Source organism: Girardinichthys multiradiatus, chromosome 13, assembly GCF_021462225.1.
Source record: "Girardinichthys multiradiatus isolate DD_20200921_A chromosome 13, DD_fGirMul_XY1, whole genome shotgun sequence".
Taxonomy (NCBI): Eukaryota; Metazoa; Chordata; class Actinopteri; order Cyprinodontiformes; family Goodeidae; genus Girardinichthys; species Girardinichthys multiradiatus.
In genome coordinates, this window is record NC_061806.1 from 21,491,580 (window position 1) to 21,513,093 (window position 21,514).

The 21,514-nt window shown below is 37.9% G+C and overlaps 1 protein-coding gene across 1 annotated transcript in view; it reads right to left on the reverse strand.

The window, feature by feature from the left end:
• gabbr2 (gamma-aminobutyric acid (GABA) B receptor, 2) overlaps positions 1-21,514 on the reverse strand; it is a 292,021-nt gene that overhangs the window by 130,083 nt on the left and 140,424 nt on the right. The window contains exons 3-4 of the mRNA XM_047384121.1: positions 18,176-18,346; positions 41-142 (exon numbers count right to left, since the gene is read on the reverse strand). Coding sequence (XP_047240077.1) covers positions 41-142; positions 18,176-18,346 — 273 coding nt within the window. The remainder of the gene's footprint in view (positions 1-40; positions 143-18,175; positions 18,347-21,514) is intronic.

Here is a 21,514-nt window from a genome sequence, read left to right on the forward strand (position 1 = left end):
TTGATTTTAAAGGTAACTCTGATAGGAGGGCTTTACTTACCTTTAGTTTTTTGACATTGACACAGGGATCATTGGAGAAACTTTCTGTATCTGCAATCTGAATGTCTGCCTTCTCCAGCTCATTGGTCAGATCATTCCTCACCTGTGAGAATAGAAAGGGAGGCTAGATCATTCACAATCTAAGATCACTGCATACAGTCACTGCTGAACTCTTTATTTTATTCAGCCTGACCCCTTGCATGTCCTGGAGGTGGCTGCCAGATGTGACTTGTGGCATGAAATATGGCAGTTCCTGAGAGACATGACTACTCAAAGTTAGAAGCAGAAAAGATGTATAATAGACAATTATGGTATGATGGGCTGTACTTGATTCATTATATGTTGTTGTCTGCTTCCACAAAATGCAAAAAAAAAAAAACATGTTGGGAGTTACATTTGAATTTCTACATTAGTTTGAGTTCACAAGTGGATATAACAGTGGGAGTTCTCTCCATTGAATAGACATTCTTTCACCTGGAAACTGAATGCTGGACCGTATTTGGACAAACATTCAAAAAGTAAAATGTTGCTTTGATAACTAATGCTCCCAGGGACTGTTTTTGTATAGATGGCAAAACAATATATACTTTGACATGTCAAACAGATGAAAACAACCATGTAACTTGAACTTTCATCAGTATGCAGAGCTCCTTCCAGGGAATGCTCCACAGATTTACCTGCTGTGTTCACACATTGTTTCACTCAATCATTGTTGATATTTCTTACGAGCTGGCAGGTAGAGAATTACAGCAAAAGGTCTGGGGCAGATTTTGCAGACCTTTCTGTGCTCACAAGTTGCAGTTCAGAAACACATTAAAAAGTTAAAAGTTTGGGACCACTTTTGAAACAGCCATTTAGCAGTTGGCCTCAGCAAAGTCTATAGTACATTTATGGAAACTAGGATTATCAGAAGAGGCAGTTACGTAGGTCAGAGTTACATTACCTTGCAAAAGTAGTCATACACCGTGCACTTTGCATGTTGTCCCATTAATACAACAAACTGTGATATATTTTCCATCCCTGGTGAAGAATAGCAACCCCACAGCATGATGCTGCCATCACAACTTTCCACCATGGGTTTGAAGTGCTCAGAGTGATGTGCAGTCCTAAAATCTCACCACAAACAGTATTCCATCCCAATGAAATCCACAAATATTTGTGGTTGTAAACAAATCAGCAGATCCAATTCAAGTTACGTCTGTAATCAGTCACAGTAACTGCAAGAAAATTTTTTCAATAGGATTAGATATGTTTATTTACTCAACACAAGAGAAGCCATGTGATAAATGTACAAATAAAAAGTTTTGTTTTTGGCAACTTGGAAATCAAATCGTTTGGAAGAGTGTTTCTGGTGCCATCCCACAGAGGACATTTAAAGAACTGCAGTTTTTAACAGTCCTACACTTCTCACTTGCTTTCTCAACTTATTATATTTCATTTAATGTATTCATTGTATATTGATATGCCATGCTAAATACTATAGAATGGCTTGATATGCTGAAGTGCTGTCTTCATTTTATCAATACCAGTTAGAAAACAAGACCTATATTTTACCTGGGATACATAAAGTTTGTCATCCTTCTAGTTTGATTCCTCTGGATTACTGAGGAGTTCTACTTATGTTCTACTTACACAGATTTACATTATGATCTGTGTGCAATTTGTAGAAGAAGGTGTATTTGGTGACAAGAAAGAACAAATGTGAACATTAAATTATCTTAGTTGCTTCTCCTGGTGGGTTGATGTATCCACTGTCACTGCATGTCTACATTGATGTATTGATTTAGTGGAATGGAGAGTAATGTGATTAAAGAAGGAGAAGAATAAAGCAGGTATCCCACTGGGATGGTAGGCCCGAGGTGCTAGAGTCTATCAGTGATTTTATCTCTATACAGTTAGCTACTGCACTCTGTCATTTCCTATATGTTTGATTCTTTTGTGCACAGTAAAACATTTTGGGCTGATAACTAATACCAATATTTTTTGCATGATAACAGGCAATTATGGCACCTGACAGAGCTACAGTGGTGCAAGAGTATTCAGACACCCTTCATGTCTTTAGATTTTGTTACCAGTGAGATAATTTGCTTTCAGGCCCCAAATAAACTATACTCACTGACTTCGTTCCCTGTGTCTTGAATCAGATTTCTCTTTTTTCCATATTTCCTTAGGCCATGCCCTGCAGCTATCATCAGTCTGCTCCCACCCAGGAGCTTGGCACTCGGGACAGGCTGAAACATCAGAGGGTATTTGCTCTCAAATCTCTGTGCCAAGCACAGTTGGCAATGACAGCGCATCACAGCTAACGGATGAAGGTCCAACATAATTGCTCTATATTTGTCCGTTCTGTACTTCACTCACATATTCGTGTGTCCTAAATTGCTTTGACTACATACATATTGACCACATAAGATCAGATGCAAACAATATGCACACATTGAGTTACAAAAGTATTTATACCCTTTAAACTTTTCACATTCTTCTGCTTTTTGTTTTTTCATTATACAACCACCACTTTCAAAGTGCTTGACAATGTAGTGCATAAAGTGCAGCCAACAAATAGGATAAATAATGTTTCTTCCCTGTTTTTTTATTTTTCACAAATGAAAATCAGAAAAGTGTATTCAGCTCCCCCCAGTCCCACAACAATCTTTCACAGCTGCAAGTCTTTTGGGTGTGTCTCTACCAGGTTTCCACATAAATATTAAAACTTAAGGTAATTTTGTCCTATAAGCAAAATAGCTAAATTTCAGTGAGATTGGATAGAAAGTGTTTGAACAATTTTCACGTACTGAGACAGATTGGATTTGGGTCTGGATTTTGACGAGGTCATTCTAACACATACTTTGATCTGACTCATGACTTTGAAGCTCTAAATATACTGTAAGTTTCTGCCCAAGTCTTAAAGCCTTTTGCAGGTTTTATCAGGTTTTCCTAAATTTGGCTCCATCAATCTTCCCATCAAGACTGCTTCCCTTTCCCCGCTGAAGGAAAGCATCCCCATAGCATGATGCTGCCATCATTATGTGTCATAATGGGGATGTTGTGTTCAGGACAATATGTAGTGTTAGTTTTCTACAACACACAGCCTTTTTCATAGGTCCAAAATGTAAATTTTGGTCTGGAAGAAGGTGCTCTGGTCAGATCAGGTCCCCTACATGGTTTTGGGAAGCTTAAAATGGAACTTCTTGTAGCTTTGTTTCAACAATATACACTGCTCAAAAAAAATAAAGGGAACACTCAAATAACAAACCCTAGATCTGAATGAGTGAAATATTCTCATTGAATACTTTGTTCTGTACAAAGTTGAATGTGCTGACAACAAAATCACATAGAAATCATCAATGGAAATCAAATTTATTAACCAATGGAAGCCTGGATTTGGAGTCACACACAAAATTAAAGTGGAAAAACACACTACAGGCTGATTCAACTTTGATGTAATGTCCTTAAAACAAGTCAAAATGAGGCTCAGTATTGTGTGTGACCTCCACGTGTCTGTATGACCTCCCTACAACGCCTGGGCATGCTCCTGATGAGACGGTGGATGGTCTCCTGAGGGATCTCCTCCCAGACATGGACTAAAGCATCTGCCAACAGTCTGTGGTGCAACGTGATGTAGGTGGATGGAGCGAGACATGATGTCCCAGATGTGCTCAATCGGATTCAGGTCTGGGGAATGGACGGGCCAGTCCATAGCTTCAATGTCTTCATCTTGCAGGAACTGCTGACAAACTCCAGCCACATGAGGTCTAGCATTGTCCTGCATTAGGAGGAACCCAGGGCCAACCGCACCAGCATCTGGTCTCACAAGGGTCTTGAGGATCTCATCTCAGTACCTAATGGCAGTCAGGCTACCTCTGGCGAGCACATGGAGGGCCGTGCAGGCCTCCAAAGAAATGCCAGCCCACACCATTACTGACCCACTGCCAAACTGGTCATGCTGAAGGATGTTGCAGGCAGCAGATTGCTCTCCACAGTGTCTCCAGACTCTGTCACGTCTGTCACATGTACTCAGTGTGAACCTGCTTTCATCTGTGAAGAGCACAGGGCGCCAGTGGCGAATTTGCCAATCCTGGTGCTTTCTGGCAAATGCCAAGCGTCCTGCACGGTGTTGGACTGTGAACACAACCCCCATTTGTGGATGTCAGCCCCTCATACCATGCTCATGGAGTCGGTTTCTAATCGTTTGTGCAGACACATGCACATTTGTGGCCTGCTGGAGGTCATTTTGCAGGGCTCTGGCAGTGCTCCTCCTGTTCCTCCTTGCACAAAGGCGGAGGTAGCGGTCCTGCTGCTGGGTTGTTGCCCTCCTACGGCTTCCTCCATGTCTCCTGGTGTACTGGTCTGTCTCCTGGTATCGCCTCCAGGCTCTGGACACTACGCTGACAGACACAGCAAACCTTCTTGCCACAGCTCACATTGATGTGCCATCCTGGATGAGCTGCACTACCTGAGCCACTTGTGTGGGTTGTAGAGTCCGTCTCATGCTACCACGTGTGAAAGCACCACCAACATTCAAAAGTGACCAAAACATCAACCAGAAAGCATAGGTACTGAGAGGTGGTCTGTGGTCCCCACCTGCAGAACCACTCCTTTATTGAGTGTTTCTTGCTAATCGCCAAAGATTTCCCCCTGTTGTCTATTTCATTTGAACAACACCTGTGAAATTGATTGTCAATCAGTGTTGCTTCCTAAGTGGACAGTTTGATTTCACAGTTTGATTTACTTGGAGTTATATTGTGTTGTTTAAGTGTTCCCTTTATTTTTTTGAGCAGTGTATATCTTGGTGCCACCATTCCATTATAGGTAGATAATAGTTGTGCTTTTAACAGATTTTCACACCTGAGAAGCAGGTAGGAGGTAGCAGGTCCTCCAGAGATACCACAGGCCCCTTGTTTGCATCTCTGATTAATCCCCCCTTTATCCGACCTGTCAGTTTAGGTGGACACAGAGATCTAAAGCTTTTTGCCACAACCCCTTTTCATGGACTCCAGCAACACTTGGAATACAAAGGGACCAACTTTATAAGCTGATAAATGAATTTTGATTTAGTTTAGGCTGACAGTCATGTCTTGATAGTTTTGCAGTTGTGCCTTACTCTTGTTTTCGAATTATGGACTAGCTCAATGTCATTCTTGGGTCTTGGGATGTTATTTTCTAACCTAACCCTGTTTTAAACTTCTTCACAACTTTATTCCTGGCCTGTCTGGTATGTTTCTTGGTTTTTGTAACATGTTTGTTCACAAATGTTCCTAAATAACTTGGCTGACTTGTGAAGGCAATCGCACTGGGTTGTATATCAGAGTAAAAGGCCCTATACATGAAAGAACACCCCCTTATCAGATTTGTATTTATTAATAGTTTTCGAACCATGTATAATATTCTTTCCATTTTACAATTGTGCACTGCTTTGTGTTGTTCTATCACATGCATCCCAATAAAATTCATTAAAGTCTTTGACAAAAACTTCCTAACTTAGTTACATTTAGTAAAATGCACAACTTTTGAAAAATGAGGATTAAAATCTTCTTTTTAAATATTAAAATTATTTTTCTGATAATTAAATGTGTATCTGTAATTTCTGAGGAAAAAGTAGCTTTTCTTTTCATGCTCAACTCTGACAGTCTTTTAACAAAAGTGCCTTAAGATATACAAGTATTAACAGCTAACACAATGCAATCAGTACAATTACAACTAACCATCACCGTTAGTAAATGTTTCAATTTTGTGATGCTAAATAGGTTTGCTGCTGTATTAGTATCAGTAGGTCTAAGGAGCTTCTACTTTATTTCCCTCATGGCTCTTGATGTCTATATCAGAATCACATCCCATTCTGGTACCCTGGAGAGATATCTAAATCACCCTGAACATCACTCACTCTTGTACAGATATTACCTCCACTGTAGAGTGTGCTGAGCTGAAACAACGGGAAGGCCAGAGTGGATCAATATAACCTGGTTTTGCTCTTGAGAAACAGTTTGTTCGCTGATATAGACACCTTAAACTGCCCTGTTGTGTTATAATAAGTGTTGATCTGATGCACCTGATTGAAACTGAGGTAAAAGGAAAATGTCCTTGTAAAAGAGAGGAATGGCAGCTGGTCAGCCAAGTGTTTACTAAGGTGCACCGGAGCAACACACAGACGGTCAGAAAACAGAAACACAGACATGCACAAGTGCAGAACAAAACTTCATTGTAAAAATAAACATCACCAAGACCAGAAATGATTTCTTATGGATTTTCTTTTGTGTTTTCGCTACTAAAAGAGAAAACAACCAGCACATCTGTGTTTTCCTGGATGCTGTGTTTTACATAGACTGAGAGTCAGATGGGACAGATGGATTAAAAGCTGGTTGAAGGGCAGCTTTCCTGCTTAATAATAAACATCCACCATTGTCTGGGGCAGCCCGGGAATGCTCCGCATCAAACACAACAGAATAATCCTATTTTCCTTCTGTGCATGCGTGCATGTACACATAAAAGCAAATATTAAAGTGCACAATACGACTCTCAGAAATTATGGACAAAATGTGCAGAGACATTGGTCATATTTATATGCATATCTGCAAAAAAAGACTGATCACTAACTGAAGATTATTTGGTGTACTGAATATATTGAGGACTATATAGAGTTTTTACTTGGATGTATAAGATAGAATGAGACATCAACTCAAACACTCAAAGCATGTGTTGAATGAAGTCTGAAAATTGTCAATAAAATATGTTTTAAAGAGCCTTCTGATTTTGTCTTTTCATTATATGTAAGATTTGCAGTAGACACAGGAAGCACTTTTAAACATGGAGCAAAGAATAAAAAATAAATCAAAATATTGTGAAGATACATGCAGATTGCGTAAGTCAGTTTTAGAAAGTAACAGTTTCAATACAACTAAACATGTTGCTTCATACATCTGTAAGGTCCACATGTTATGGCAATTGTATACCACATGAAAGTGTTGTTGGTCGCACAAAAGGTATCGAGTAACAAAAATGATGGATCAGGTGGAAGCGTGATGTTTTGTTTTACATGTACAGTACTTTCCTATTTGTATAACTTTGTCATGTATGACGTGAGTGTCAGGAAGAGCAGCAAGCACTTACAAACATATGCTTGACTGAACATAACCCTAAACTGAATATTTATTGCAAAATTTTACACTAACTAACTAAAAAACGCTGTAAAGTGACATTTGTAAGGTCAAACCGTGTAGTTAGGGTTAAAAATGAGAAATATAATTATATCCGTATAATGTATGTAAATATCTGGTTTCAACTGTGTGTATTCAAATTAACTTATTTAATGTACACTACCAGCCAAAGGTTTGGACACACCTTCTCATTCAATAGTTTGTATTTTTTATTTTTTATTTCTACACCTGAGAACTCCTTCAAGACTGTTGGCAAACCATTTCAGGTTTCATCGAAAGAAAGGCAAGGGTGTGAATAGCAGTATAATCAAAGCAAATGGGAGCTATTTTGAAGAATTTCAAATATAAAAGATGATTTGATTTATTTCACAATTGTTTATTTGCTACATAATTCTATATACTCTTGTTTCATAATTTTAATGCCTGATGACAAATGTGTGTCCAAACTCTTAACTAATAGTGTTTATAGTTTGTGGACTATATCATAAATGTTCTCATGTGATCTTACAATCTTAAAAAATATGCCAGTGTGATGCATTCTTGCATTGTTCTAGAAATTCCCGTGTAAACTGCTGTGCTCATCCAACAAACTGTACTGTCAGTATGTTACTTATATAAACTAACATGACACATTGTTGCTCAAATCGCCTGCTCTCATGACAGTACACTTCTTTCACCAGTGTCATGAATGACTAATTGTAGAGCGAGGTTCATGGAACAATGGGCAGTTATTTATAAGGAATGACAATTCAGTCAACTTTTGAGAAAGTTGTCTATGAAAGGCAGAGATAAAAAGACAGAAACCGCAATAGAGTGGGTGCTGAGACAGTAATTTCTGCTACGTTTATCAGCGATCATAGTATAATTAAACACTCAAGTGCAGAGGGAGTCGGGCAGAGGATAGAGTCCTAATCCTGCTCTCAGTCATGTCTGTCATCAGACTGACTGAGTGACTGATGATTGCTGCTCCGTTCCTGGGCGAGCCCTGTGTGTCTGGCAATTTCAATAATGTTGATTACTGTGTGTTTTAGAGGATGTGTGTTGTGTGAATAGGCATTTTAATACCTGCAAATTCCTAACCCTTACTCATACTCATCTCTAGCTGCAATAAACCACAAATGCCCCATTAATGGAACATCAGTGTCCATCTATAAACACGACATGTGTACCAAAGTGTGTGTGTTTCAGTGTGGCCTAAAAATAGAAATGACGTGATGACTTTAGCTTACAGGTTACATTCCCAGGGGACACCAGACTGCAGGTGTTTGTGGGACGTGAAAGCCACCGACTGAATCCTTAACAAGCATTACATAACATTAACCTTGGAAGCAGTCCCCCTGCAGGGGGACATAGAATGAAAAAGACAGAGGCACAGCAATGTGCAAAAATCTTGAGCCACGCTTAATGTCTTTGAAATTTGCCCCAATAATCTGAGCTTTTTTGTAATCTTTTAAAGTGGTCTCATTCAATATTTCTTTAGGCTTTCTGAATGTCATTCACAAATATTCTTCAAATATTTGCTTCATTTCAGTCATTTACAGTCCAGTACTTGTACCTGAACCATTTTAGAGAAATAGCTAAGAGTTCAATACTCCATTTTCTGCACTTTTTGTACTCACAGGCAAAAATGTTTGAAAAAAAAAGTGGGAGAAACTGAAGACGTGGAGGAGTGAATGTACAATTTCATGACATATGGAACTATAAAGGCTATTAAAACAGTATATGAAAAAAAAGGTCTCGTGAAATGGTAGAAAATGTCAAACAAACACCAGATCTTATCTTGATAAGTACTTTTTGGTGTGTGATTTAAGCATTTGAGCCCCAGTCAAATCCTGCTGTTATCAAAATAAATACCATATATGTATTTTAAAAAATTGGTGGTTTTAAAGTGCTGTAAAGTCACATACTACAGTACATTTCTTCAGTATTAAATGGTCTGCCATTGGGATTTGCCTATAGGCACAGGTCAAAGAGCACATCGGCCATTGTAAAGGGGTGAAAACACTTAGATTATTGGGGAAAAGCTTTCATTCTTTAAAATCTATCAATACAAATTAAGACCTTCCACCAACAACAGTTATGAGCAGTTTGTTAAGAGTTATCAGGGGTAGGAAGGGGTAATATGGACTTAAAATGTTCACAGTATTTAATGATATTACTTGCAGTGACAATAAAAATGACATTAAAAGAAATAATCAGTCTTTTTGGCTATAAATCTGTCACTGGATACAATTTGAGGCTCACAAAACAATACTGCTTTAAAATTTAACTCTACCCATTATTGAACAGCCTATTTCACTATACAAGTTACATTCATTAGTGCAACTGTGTTCCTCAACAGTACCTAATAACTGCAGTCAATCATACTTTGAGCATTTCTGGATGCTATTATTGAATCAGTCAGTCAGTGATTTTCTATACCGCTTCTTCCATAGTGGGTTGCTGGAAAGCTGGTGCCTATCTCCAGCAGTTTATGGGCGAGATGGGGGGTATACCCTGGACAGGTCGGCAGTCCATCGCAGGGAAACACAGACACACGCAGAACAGACAACCATGCACACACTCATTCACACCAAAGGGCAACTTAGAGAGACCAATTAACCTAATCGTCATGTTTTTGGACTGTGGGAAGAAACTGCAGTACCTGGAGAAAACCCACACATGCACGGGGGAGAACATGCAAACTCCATGCAGAAAGACCCCCAGTTGGGAATCGAACCTAGGACCTTCTTGCTGCAAGGCCCCTATAAAATCAACATTGGATAAATATCTTCACTAACAATCTCACTAATAAATAACAATCTCCAGTAAGAATCTCACTCATATTTATTCATTTCAAGATATAGATAAATGATAGAAAAATTGTCCATTCCTACTTGGCAACTGCGCTTAGGCAGGGACTCCAGCACCACATCCAGCATCATTTAAAAATGCCTTGATCCATACCAGATATCTCATAATGGCTCTTTGAAAATCACTGTGTTGATGACAAAATACAATTTTATGTCTATCAAATTGTGTTATCTTTGACATTTTTAGAGATTCAACCAAGAAACTATACAAATTCCTAAACCTAAAACAGATTGTGTATAAATAAATAAAATAAAAACACAATTAACAGAGCTACAAGGACTGTACTTGAAATGAGTAAACATGCAGGTCACCTCCAAAGATTAAAAATCAGGTATGTACACCAACTGTTCAAGACAATTTAAAATAACCACACATCTTCATAAACTGGATGACACCTGGTCTCAGCAGTCAGCTGGTAATACCTAGTATTATGAATATATAAATAATCCTAAGATTATGTATATATAATACGTAACAATATTGTTACATATTAACTGAGGCACAAGATGCTGGTTGTTTTTTAGTCTAAAAAAGGGATACATTCTAGAAAGATTACAAACAGGAAACATACAGCCACACCAACAAAGCTGTCAAAGCAACAGAGCAGACAGTTTAAAGCAATACTGTTTGTCATGTTAAGGAGCAGAAGAAATCCACCAGTTATCACCAGTGCTGTAGCTGCACTAACTTGTGCTAAAATATTTACAATTTTTTCCATTCCATCCCTTTCGTGTTTAGGGATAAGGAAAATGCATATTTTCATAGACAAATACACCTTTATCTGGGAAAGACATATCAGCCCAATGACATGGCCGTGAAACACTAACAATATCAATCTTTATTTCTAGCTGGATTTTAAAAGGTAAATGAGAACTCTTTTATTTCATTTTTCTAGGCAGGATACAAAGCTAGGATGCTCAGCTGTTAAATGAAATACTTTTGTGAGATTTTTTTCATTTGGTTTTGTCTACAGAATATAACAGATAAGCAAACATCGTCCATGAACGGTGATTCAATATGTTTGACTTTGTAAAAATGTAAGAAAATACATCAAAGAAAAAAGGTTATGCATTTTACACTCAGATTGCTATAACTGCAACTGTCTAAAACATCCATATTCACTCTTAAAATCAAATATGATTTATACAAATTTAGTAATTTAAACTTAATATTGACTGATGTGCAGTGTAATATATTGGCAAAGACAAAATTCTCATCATACTTTGTTTTTTGCCTTCTTAGTAAGTAGGTCAAAACAACACTTTCATTTTTCTCCATTAGCAAGTTGTAGCATTATACAGTTTCCAAAGGTAACTGCAGAACAGCAAGCTTTAAACTTGACAGAAGACTGCATGAATCATAAGGTGTGGAGGCGATGTTTGGATATTTGTAAATCAGGATTAGAGGCCCATCTCATGATGGGCTGATTGAATCTGGCTGTCTGTCTTCCTGCTGTCCTAAACCCCTTGGTGCTTTCCTGAAAGAGCGATAAAGGGATTTGGTCTCTCCAAGATTTACAATGAGACTTCTCATACACACTCCCTCTTTTCCACATCCTACCCTCTTAGCAGCAGAGCGACTTGTCACAATCTTTATTTTTTTAATTTACTTTCTCAATTTGTCTATCATGTATATTTTAACAAAATTTAGATATTGTATGTGGTTTACGCCAAGGTAGGGATTCAATATAACTGCATAAATAATGTTAGACTGTTTAATATTATTTCAAACTGGAAAGACTCACATAATGGAGAAACAACAAGAAGACGGTTAAAGAGTTTATTAATGAAAGATTATTTCTTTGGCGCTCAAACCCCTGAGGAAGATGTGAATGCTGAGGATGAAATTAGCTTGAATAAATATCTTATGATTATGATTAGGTACGTCTTCCACCCTGGGATCCGATCCTGGTGGTGGCGTAGGCCTTGTTATGGAAGGAGTTGGGAGCCTATGGTGGAGAAGGGGTGGAGGAGGGTCGAAGCTCAGCAGAAGAGCGGTGTCTTCCTTGCAGAAGGTCTTTAAAAGTGATGCCATGGGAGATGATTGTCCGAGGAGGAGTGCGGACCTGCTGTTGATTGGAGCAGCCAGTGAGGAGTGATTGGACGTGACGGGGTGGTGAGTCTTCCATGTTGAATTTTGGTTTAAACTCCATAACCACAGGTTGGCAATGGCAGATACATTGATGAAACCTTAACCCTAGAACTCAAAATCACCTTCCCCCTACATGTTAACAAAATTATAGTAGCAGTCCCCAGTTTGTAGAGCAGCAATGGGTCCTCCATAAATTTTCTATAAGAATTCGTCAAGGAGCAGGTGATGTCAGTTTGTTTAAATAACCTGCAGCAGTTACACCTCTGTACTTCCAAGGGAGGTGGTCATAGACCCAAGATGTCAAATAGGTGTAAAGTGGGGGTTAGAACATGAACTACTTGAGCGCTTTGAGTGTCTCGTTACTGAAAAGCGCTATATAAATAAACTTACCTTACTACACTCCTACAACTGTTGCCTTGGTAAACTGTGTATAATCATGGGATTTGTCCAGCTTAAGCCATCGACTTGTGAGACTGCTCAAGGAGGAGGTCATCTTTACATGTGTATTGTGGAACGTTTTCATAAAAAGGCCTTTGGGACCAAACAGGACCAAAACCCCAATTTTTACTATTTCCAGAATATCTAATAAGGTATCACCTATTTCAACACCAATAATGATAAGATTGTGACTGATTCTGTGCCGAATTAATGCTAATAGCGATGATTACTTCTGCCAGTGCATAAAAATCTATGCTGGATTCTGAATTCTGCTGATTTAATAAACAACAGAATAGATTGAATGCCGAAAGATTTATATAAAAATTTTACTCTAACCCGAATCTGTATGTGTTTCATATGTGAATGTCATATTTTTTAAATAACCAATTTCTTAATATAATGCAATTAACAGCTTTGATCTTAAGGGTTGATTCATGTTTTCTCAAAAGTAAGACTTCAGACGCCATCAATCCAACGTGTTTCATGTTGCTCTGAAGGGTTGAATTTATACTGTGAAAATGGAATATCTGGTGTGAAAGTCTTTGAAGAGCAAATATAAGGGTCATTTTAAGTTTAGAACTCAATTTGCAAGGTTCTATTTAATACCTTTTAGCATACCCGGCGCCAAAGGGCGGGCCTGGTAGGCCGGGCCCGCCCATTCAGGTATCTGGGCCTGCCCAAGACAGATTACAACTTCCATGTAAATTAAGTTGCAAATATGCAATGTATTACCCAAGACAACCAGCAGAGGGTGCTGTAGGCTATTAAATGGGACTTTGGAAGCGGTGAAGAATACGCTTTTAAACAGTAATATGCCAAAATCGGCTTAGGGTTAGGGGTCTACGTCTTTCAAAGGCTGCATTTTAGGCCGATTACGTCATAGCAAGGCGATGAAGATGGTGCAAATTCGAAGGCTCCTCAAATTGCCGACAAATTCCACCGTTTTTTTCCCAGATTTGAAGGATGGGTCGGGTATATACATCGTTGCCCACCCTGTCCCATGATTCATTGCGGGTTGTAGAGGTAGCGGTCGTAGTTCAAACGGAAACAGTAATGGCAACGGAGAGAGAAAAGCTGTGAAAAAAGTTCAATATATTACGTTTTTTGTGAAACAAAATTAACTTTTACAACGTTTTTAGGCGAGAATGTAGCTGTGTAAAACGGAAATATCTATTTGGTTCGCCAAGATATCGCTTAATTGCAAAAGCGATCGACATGTTCGGAGATGTCCGCTCCCACTGTGCTAACAGCCAGCTCGCCTCACCAGCTGTCAGCTGATCGGGCGGTCGAGGTTCGTTGTCCTGGGGGAGGACGCCTGTCTCCCAGTCCATGGTTTTCCTACTTCCACTGGATTTCCAATGAGTGGAAGTTAAACACAGATATAATTCATTCAGAATATATATGATGTTAATGTTTGGTTTATTTATTAATATGCTCTACAAAATAATTATTTAAACTTGGTTTAAAAAGTTATTACGTTAGTGTTTAAGTTGGTAAAAGTTTTACTAATAAAAAAAGATGTATTTGTCATCAATATACTTTATTTAGTAAAATGTTTTTATATCCATGAACATAAGTTATTTTAAACATTTGCTGATTATTAAAAAGATGAATAAAATTAAGATAATAAAACAAGAACATTTTAAAGAAAACGAGTTTATATGCCATCAGGAGGAGACAGCAGGGTTAACCTTCAGGCTCCATTTTTACAGCTTCACAACTCTGTGCTTCACGATGTCACTTGCTAGGTTGGTTGCTAGGTGGCAGAAGTTATGCTGAGCTAAGGGTGGGAACAGCTGGTGAAGGCTAGACCGTCCACACATTCACAGCCGATCACTTCCAGCCTTTGCAGTTTTTGCGGCCACTCAGCCACATAGGCCAGTCCTTTTGAAGGATGCAGCCCCTGAATTTGGATACAGCGCTAAGACACTCCACCAGTGGATGGTGTTTACGAGTTGTACAAAAAAAAAAAAAAAAAGACTGGAAATGTTCTGTTTTTGTTAATAAAACATTTCCACGTCTCTTATATGTCTTGTATAGTTGTCTTCAGGTTTCTGGAGTTAATGTGTTTTAAGGACAATGATTATAATGTACTGCTGATTAATTTCTAAGATTTCTGCAACACATGAGCTAAAGTTTATGATAACCTGAGCATAATTATTCAGCATTTTCTGGTGACAGATTACATGTCACCGTTTAAGTCATTATTAATAAACAACATGGTTATTTCATTTGAAAGGCTACATAAATATTTATTTACGTATTTATAGTAAATAAAAATACTCCTCTTCCTCTGCCTTTTACCCCATATTGTGTACAGTAATTGCCTGTGATTGCTCATCCGTATGATCTCGAATATAAAGAATTCAGGGGACAGTTTTTTTCTGAGAAGTGGGAGTGACGTTGGCTGTGGGTATCAGAGTAACATTACGGGTCAGAACTGGAGCAGACATTATAACTACTGTAGTGAATTGCAGACAGACTTGGCCCTTGTGATTTTAAATCCCTCTATGAGGTGCCAGTTTGTTTAGTCTCCAAGATAATCATTTGGATAACATTTGTCCCAAACTTCTTCACACACTTAAAAAAATCACCATATAAATCTTCAATTTTTAACTTCAAGCTGCCTTAGTTGAAAATTCCAAATGGACATCATCACTCTTCAGTAACATCCAGCAACTTTCTTGGCTGCCATGTGCTTATTTTTCTCAATTTTGGACATGGAAATGAATTGTCATGTTTGTGTTTCGCTTATGAGGCCATAAATGCAAATAGGACATCAGCAAATGCATGCTAAAGATAAAATGTAACAAACAAACTAAAGGACTAAACTAAAGGACAGAACCAAAGACACACAGGAATCAGGGTGGGAGCAACAGAACAATCCAGCAGTGAGAGAAAGAAACCAAGAAGCTTAAGTACAAAATAAGAGGCGTGATGAGTGACAGGGAAAGCAGGTGAGTACAATCAACATGATGCAGAGCAGCAACTAGAGAATCAATGCAGATAACTAAGGGAAACATGAATAATTGGCGCAAGAGAAACTGAATATAAACACAGTCTAAACCAAAATGCACAGAACAAGACAGAAGGACTAAGAAACTCAACACAAAGGAATGAAGTAATATGTAAAGACCCTAATAAGAAGAACAATAACATTATATGAACACAAACATAAGTGAGAACAAAAACTGCTGTGGATTACGTCATGAATTTAACTTTTGTGAGCTCCAAGTATTTCTGGTGTTGGTCTTGTCCTGGTTACTGCTAATTTTCTTGTTCTCTGTTTTATCTAAACTTTTTTTTATATCAGTCAAACCAACAGCTATTTTACTACAACTTAATGTGAAACTCCTAGCTGTATTCAAATGCAACCAATCAAGTTTTTACCTTGGAAAATTCAGATTTTAAATATTTGCAGCAACACCTGCAGTATTCTTATTACATCAATGTTCTTAAAAATGGTCGTTCTTTGGTTTGGTTCTGGTCTTGGACTCACCTCACTTGCTTGGCCTTGGCTCCCTAAAACTCTTGGTCTTGACTCTCAGGTTAGAACTAGAACTCAAAAGTATCAAATATCAGTAAGCAACAAATTAAGTTTGAGAGTAAAATTAAAGGACTATTTGAATTCCACAGCTAGCCAGTGAAAAGCCTGAAAGCCTGTTGTAAATGAAGAATGGTCAGTTATGATTTATTACCAAAAGAGGTATAGTACAACAGTACTCTATTTCCAGGTGTTTGTTTATTTGTCATCATTATGTAGATAGTCAAGGTTTCCTCACTTTAATAATCATCATTTGTTGCATGTGTATTTATTTATATTATAAATCTATTAAGAATTCAACACTTCTTATTCATGTGAGCAAAAGAAAACTCAACCAACTATGCAATTAATTTGAATAATTGTTCACCCACTCAAATCATGGTGACAATGACTTAATGCTAATTGTAAAAAAAATATAAATAATTAGTGTGGTCCCTGCACCCATAGGTGGTGAATCTCCTTAAGGCAAAATTTCCTATTAAATGAGAGTGTAATAAAATCAGGCCTATAATATTGATGGAACTTTTCATCTTAATGCAACTTGAAAATGTCTCAACTAAATGCAGTAGAGGTTGCAATGAGAAAAGAAAAGCTCTAATAAGTTAACTTATTCAGACCTAAGGCATTCTCTTGGAATGAAAACTGAATTACTAAAATGTTGCATCAGGAGTTAAACTGTTCTGGCTTTAACAAAATTCACAAGGCATAGAGTTGGATCTAGAGAGACATAAATTGTTGGGTAAACAACACCATCCAAAAATATAGGAAACAGTCCTTTTTTATACGTAAAATCAGAAAAATATAAAATCCATGCAAGGAAAGTTTTGCCAATTAAGCTGCTTTTTCTCGTATAGCTATTTAGAAGGTGACTAATTGAAAAATGCATATCATGTGGGTATTTACATAACAAATTCAGCTCATTTTATGAAACATCAATTACCATCATGTTCATGAAATACTTGTGTTACTGATTTTTATGTTGTGGAGGCCTATAATATTCATGTAACTATTATATTGATAAAGGTTGTAGAATGTACCGTGTGCTACTGTGTCAGGACAGATTGAGTTGCTTTTGAAGTGGTTTCACCGTCTGATTTTTGTATTCCTTACTCAGCGATGACCTGACCACCTCTGGCTGAAAGTTTATTATTCTGTTCAGTATATTAGTGCCCCTAAGTGGTTATATACTTATTAGATTAAATAACTAGAAAATAGATCAGAAATGCAGTCCTTTTGAAACAACTTCAAGCATTCAGCATGTCAAGGTGAGTAAATCTTCTTCATTACAGACAAAGCATTTGCATAACGTACAATGAGATTAAGTAATGGTATCAGGTCATTGCTATGATATTTGCGTAACGTTTACCATACGTTTATTGGTGTGGAACCTATGTATGCCAAATGTCCCATTTCTAAAAAGCAAAATGCCACATAATTTTTCAAAATGACGAAATTATATATGCTACAGTATTAGATTGTAGATGTTATTTACTTCAAACTGCTTCTCTTTTTACACCACTAAGATGCAGGAGGGATTTGCGTATGATGGGGCATTAGTTGGGAGAAAAGGAGCCCTACTCTTAGGGACCCATTAGTCTGGTTCTCTCAATCTGAGCCAAGAGTTTGCTGAGTAGTTACACAGCCTTTCTCTAAGGATTTTGTTCACTTAAAAGTTAACTGAGGTTTTGTTTATTGGAAAAATCCAATTACATCAACTTTTTTGACACTTAGGTAAAAGTATGACAATATTATTATGCCTGTCGTTTGTTGTGTTTCTTTCTACTAATGTTGTTGGTAAAGTGTTTGTAAACTGTCAGAATATACAAAGATGTAACTTCAACAGCATTTTTTAAACAAGTGCAAGAAATAGCACCATAACCTTGAAAAAGTAAAACAAAACTATTGCCTCCAGTGTCCTGGTGTAAATTGTGTCTTATGCAGTGAAATATCAAAAACTATCAAAACAAAATCTTCAGAATTCTATTATTAATGTAGTATGCAACTTCAGGTTTAATCTCTATAATGTGGTCTAAATGAAGAACACACACAACGAACTGACCTCTGAGAACCTTTGAACGTCCTGTGTGAGGGTCCCCACACGGCTCCAGTTATAGTAGTTGAGAAACTTGACCACTGCTGGGTTCACAGCATTGTCGGATGGGACGGTACGGAAGAAGTTGGGGTACTTTTTCTTGTCTGCCAGAACCGGGGTTGTTGCTGCAAATGACAGCTGTAATGACAGATGAGAAAAATATAGTCAGAGTCAAATACAAAATTTTTTGGATTCTGATTTCATGTGCTGCTTTCTCTTGTGGTGTTAGTGCTTTTAATAGTAAGTATAAGTAATGTACATAATAACCTTATTAAATGACAATCATACATCTCTGTCTTTGGTATAAGCAGGGTTGAAAGTGAGCCGGTACGGTCCGGTACTGTGTACCACCAAAAGATTCTGCGCCGGTACACAGTACCGGGAGGATGGAAGAATGGCTGTCTGCTATGAAGCCGTCATCCAGAACCAGTTAAGGTTGCAAAAATTCATGAGTACACAAAAAAGATCAGATCCACTACCAGTCTAAAACACGACTTAATCTGTTTCTAAAAATAGCTTTTTTCCCTTCATTCCAAATTGTTTTTGAACTGTTCTGCTATGATGGAGCCTCAATGCTCTTGCTTTGCTTCTCTCCCCTCGGAGCTCGAGGCCTTTGTCAATCACCAGCCATTAAAACGCTAAATACCCCAGTTAAAAGCAAAGGGAGAGTAACTAGTTGTGTTTCATGTTATTTTGCTGAATTACAACAACAAAGTAAACTCAAAAACACCGCTTATGACCAGAGATTTCACATACGATACACGAGAGCGCATGCGCGCTTACCCCCAAAACAGAACGGTTGCCAAGGAGATCGATGCGTTCAATTTAATGGACTGGGAGATTTTACACAGGTGGTACACAGACATAAAAAAACACTGCTTGCATTAGGACAGAACGAACAATAAATCACTTACCATCTACAGACTTTTAAATAAAAACCGCGAAAACAACTGAACTGTCAAATTTTTTATTTAAATGAAATCAAAAGTTGACCACAATGCAGAGAACAATAACTTATTTGTTCAAAAGAAAAGATGGAAACTGAAGATAAAAAGTTATACATCGGAAAATGGTTTGTCATTGTTTCATACATGGCAGTTCTTTAACAATTGAAATATATATATATATATAATTTATATATGATTTATAATGTGTAAGAACTGAGCAGCAATTTCCCTTTACTTCAAACAGTAAAAAAGCCACTATTAAAGTTTAAATAAAAGAGGTGCAAAGAGGAATCGATGGTGAATGTATTTGTGACCTTAAAGGCTCCTTTAACGCTGTTGGTGTAAATCTTTGAATCTGTAAGTATTAATAACTATCCCCATTCCTAGGCATTTATTGTCTGATGAGAAGAGAAAAGCAGCTTGATTCATTTTGTGGTGGGTAAGTAAAAACATTTTTTGCACACAGATACTCAACCAAGCATAAAATGTGTTGAAGCCTATAACACTAATTGGCTTCTTACTAACACATACTATTAACTTCAATGGCTGCAACTGAAGCATATTTGAAGGACATGTTCTGTCAATCAGTCTTACAATAGAAAAGCTTAAAAGGCAAATCAGTTTTGTTTTTTTTACTTTATACACCTTTACAGTGTTTTTACAATTTATTGAATTACAAATCCCATGCGGTAGCCTATATACTCAATTAATAAATGATACTTGGAAAGGATTGAGTATGTAATAGAGCTATTTTAACCAAAACAGTGCATATTTGCTAAGTAATTATTTCTGCAAAAGTGTCTTTATATCAACAACCTGTAAAAAAAGAGTTGCCAATTCTCTGTAGCCTCTCTGAAATATAAAATGTACAAATCCCAAGACATAATTACCAACCAGCTACCCTGGTTTTATTTTTTAATCATACCATCATTCACTGAAATGTTTCACATTTACAGTTACAGTTAAGGCCAAATTTATACCCCAGGCAGATTTATTTCATTTCAACTAAGAAATGTGTTTCAGATAGGAAATGAGAGGTGCATCTCTCACAAGATAATAAAACAATATATGAGTAGTATAATAAAACAAAATATATATATATTTTTTAGATTATTTTTATTTACATTTTGTCCAAAAAACGTTTTATCAAAAGTTATTTATACCCTTCTCAAAAATCAATGGAAAAAATATTTGTTGTCTTAGAACATTCAAACCCTTCTTTTAATATTTGGCCAGGTTTTTGCAAGTTTCCACTGGAAGTTTCCACATGTGTTTTCCCTTTTAACATGTGGAATGTTTTCACACATGTATCAAAAATAAATTCTTTTCCACATTTCACATTTGCTATACATTTTTTCAAGTGTCCTTTTAGTTGTCCTTTTAGCAGGAGTCACAGATTCACTAACTCAATTTAACATGTGGACTTTCACATTTAATTATTTGTATCTACATGTGTTCACATGTTCTCCTGTGTCTCATATGAACATGTGAACTTCGTGTGCTTTTTTCATTAGGGTAAAGGGGCCACAATTGCTTATTCTGTCACAAACTGTAAGCCTTTCTATTCCCCCCGTGAGTTTGCTTCATTCATCCTGGTCGGTGTTTACATCCCGCCGCAAGCTAACGTGCAGGTCGCACAGCGCATGCTCGCCGACCAGATACTGAGTGTGGAGCGGACCAACCCAGACTCCTTAGTTATCGTCGTTGGCGACAAAGGTAATCTCACCCACGAACTCCCCACATATAGACAGTTTATTAAATGTCCGACCAGAGAGGACAACATTCTGGATCACTGTTACACCACCATCAGAGACGCTTATCATGCCGTCCCACATGCCGCACTGGGCCAATCCGACCACATCATGGTCCACCTGATTCCTGCATACAGGCAGAAACTAAAGCTCTGCAAACCTGTTGTGAGGACGTCAAGGAAGTGGAGCAGTGAGACTGTGGAGAATCTCCAGGCGTGTTTAGGCTGTACAGACTACTACCAACAGTCTGGACGAGTACACAGAGGCTGTGACTTCCTACATCAGCTTCTGTGAGGACAGCTGTGTACCATCATGCACCAGGGTGAGTTACAACAACGACAAACCCTGGTTCACAGCCAAACTCAGAAGGTTAAGACTGGATAAGGAAGAGGCCTTCAGGAGTGGGGACAAAGACATATACAGAGAGGCGAAGTACAAGTTTGGCAAGGCAGTGAAAGAGGCCAAACGACTGTACTCTGAGAAGCTCCAAAACCAGTTCTCAGCCAACGACTTTGCATCTGTCTGGAAAGGGCTCAGGCTGATCACCAACGACAAGCCGAAAGCCCCCCACTCCATCAACGACCGACGCCTCGCCAACGACCTGAACG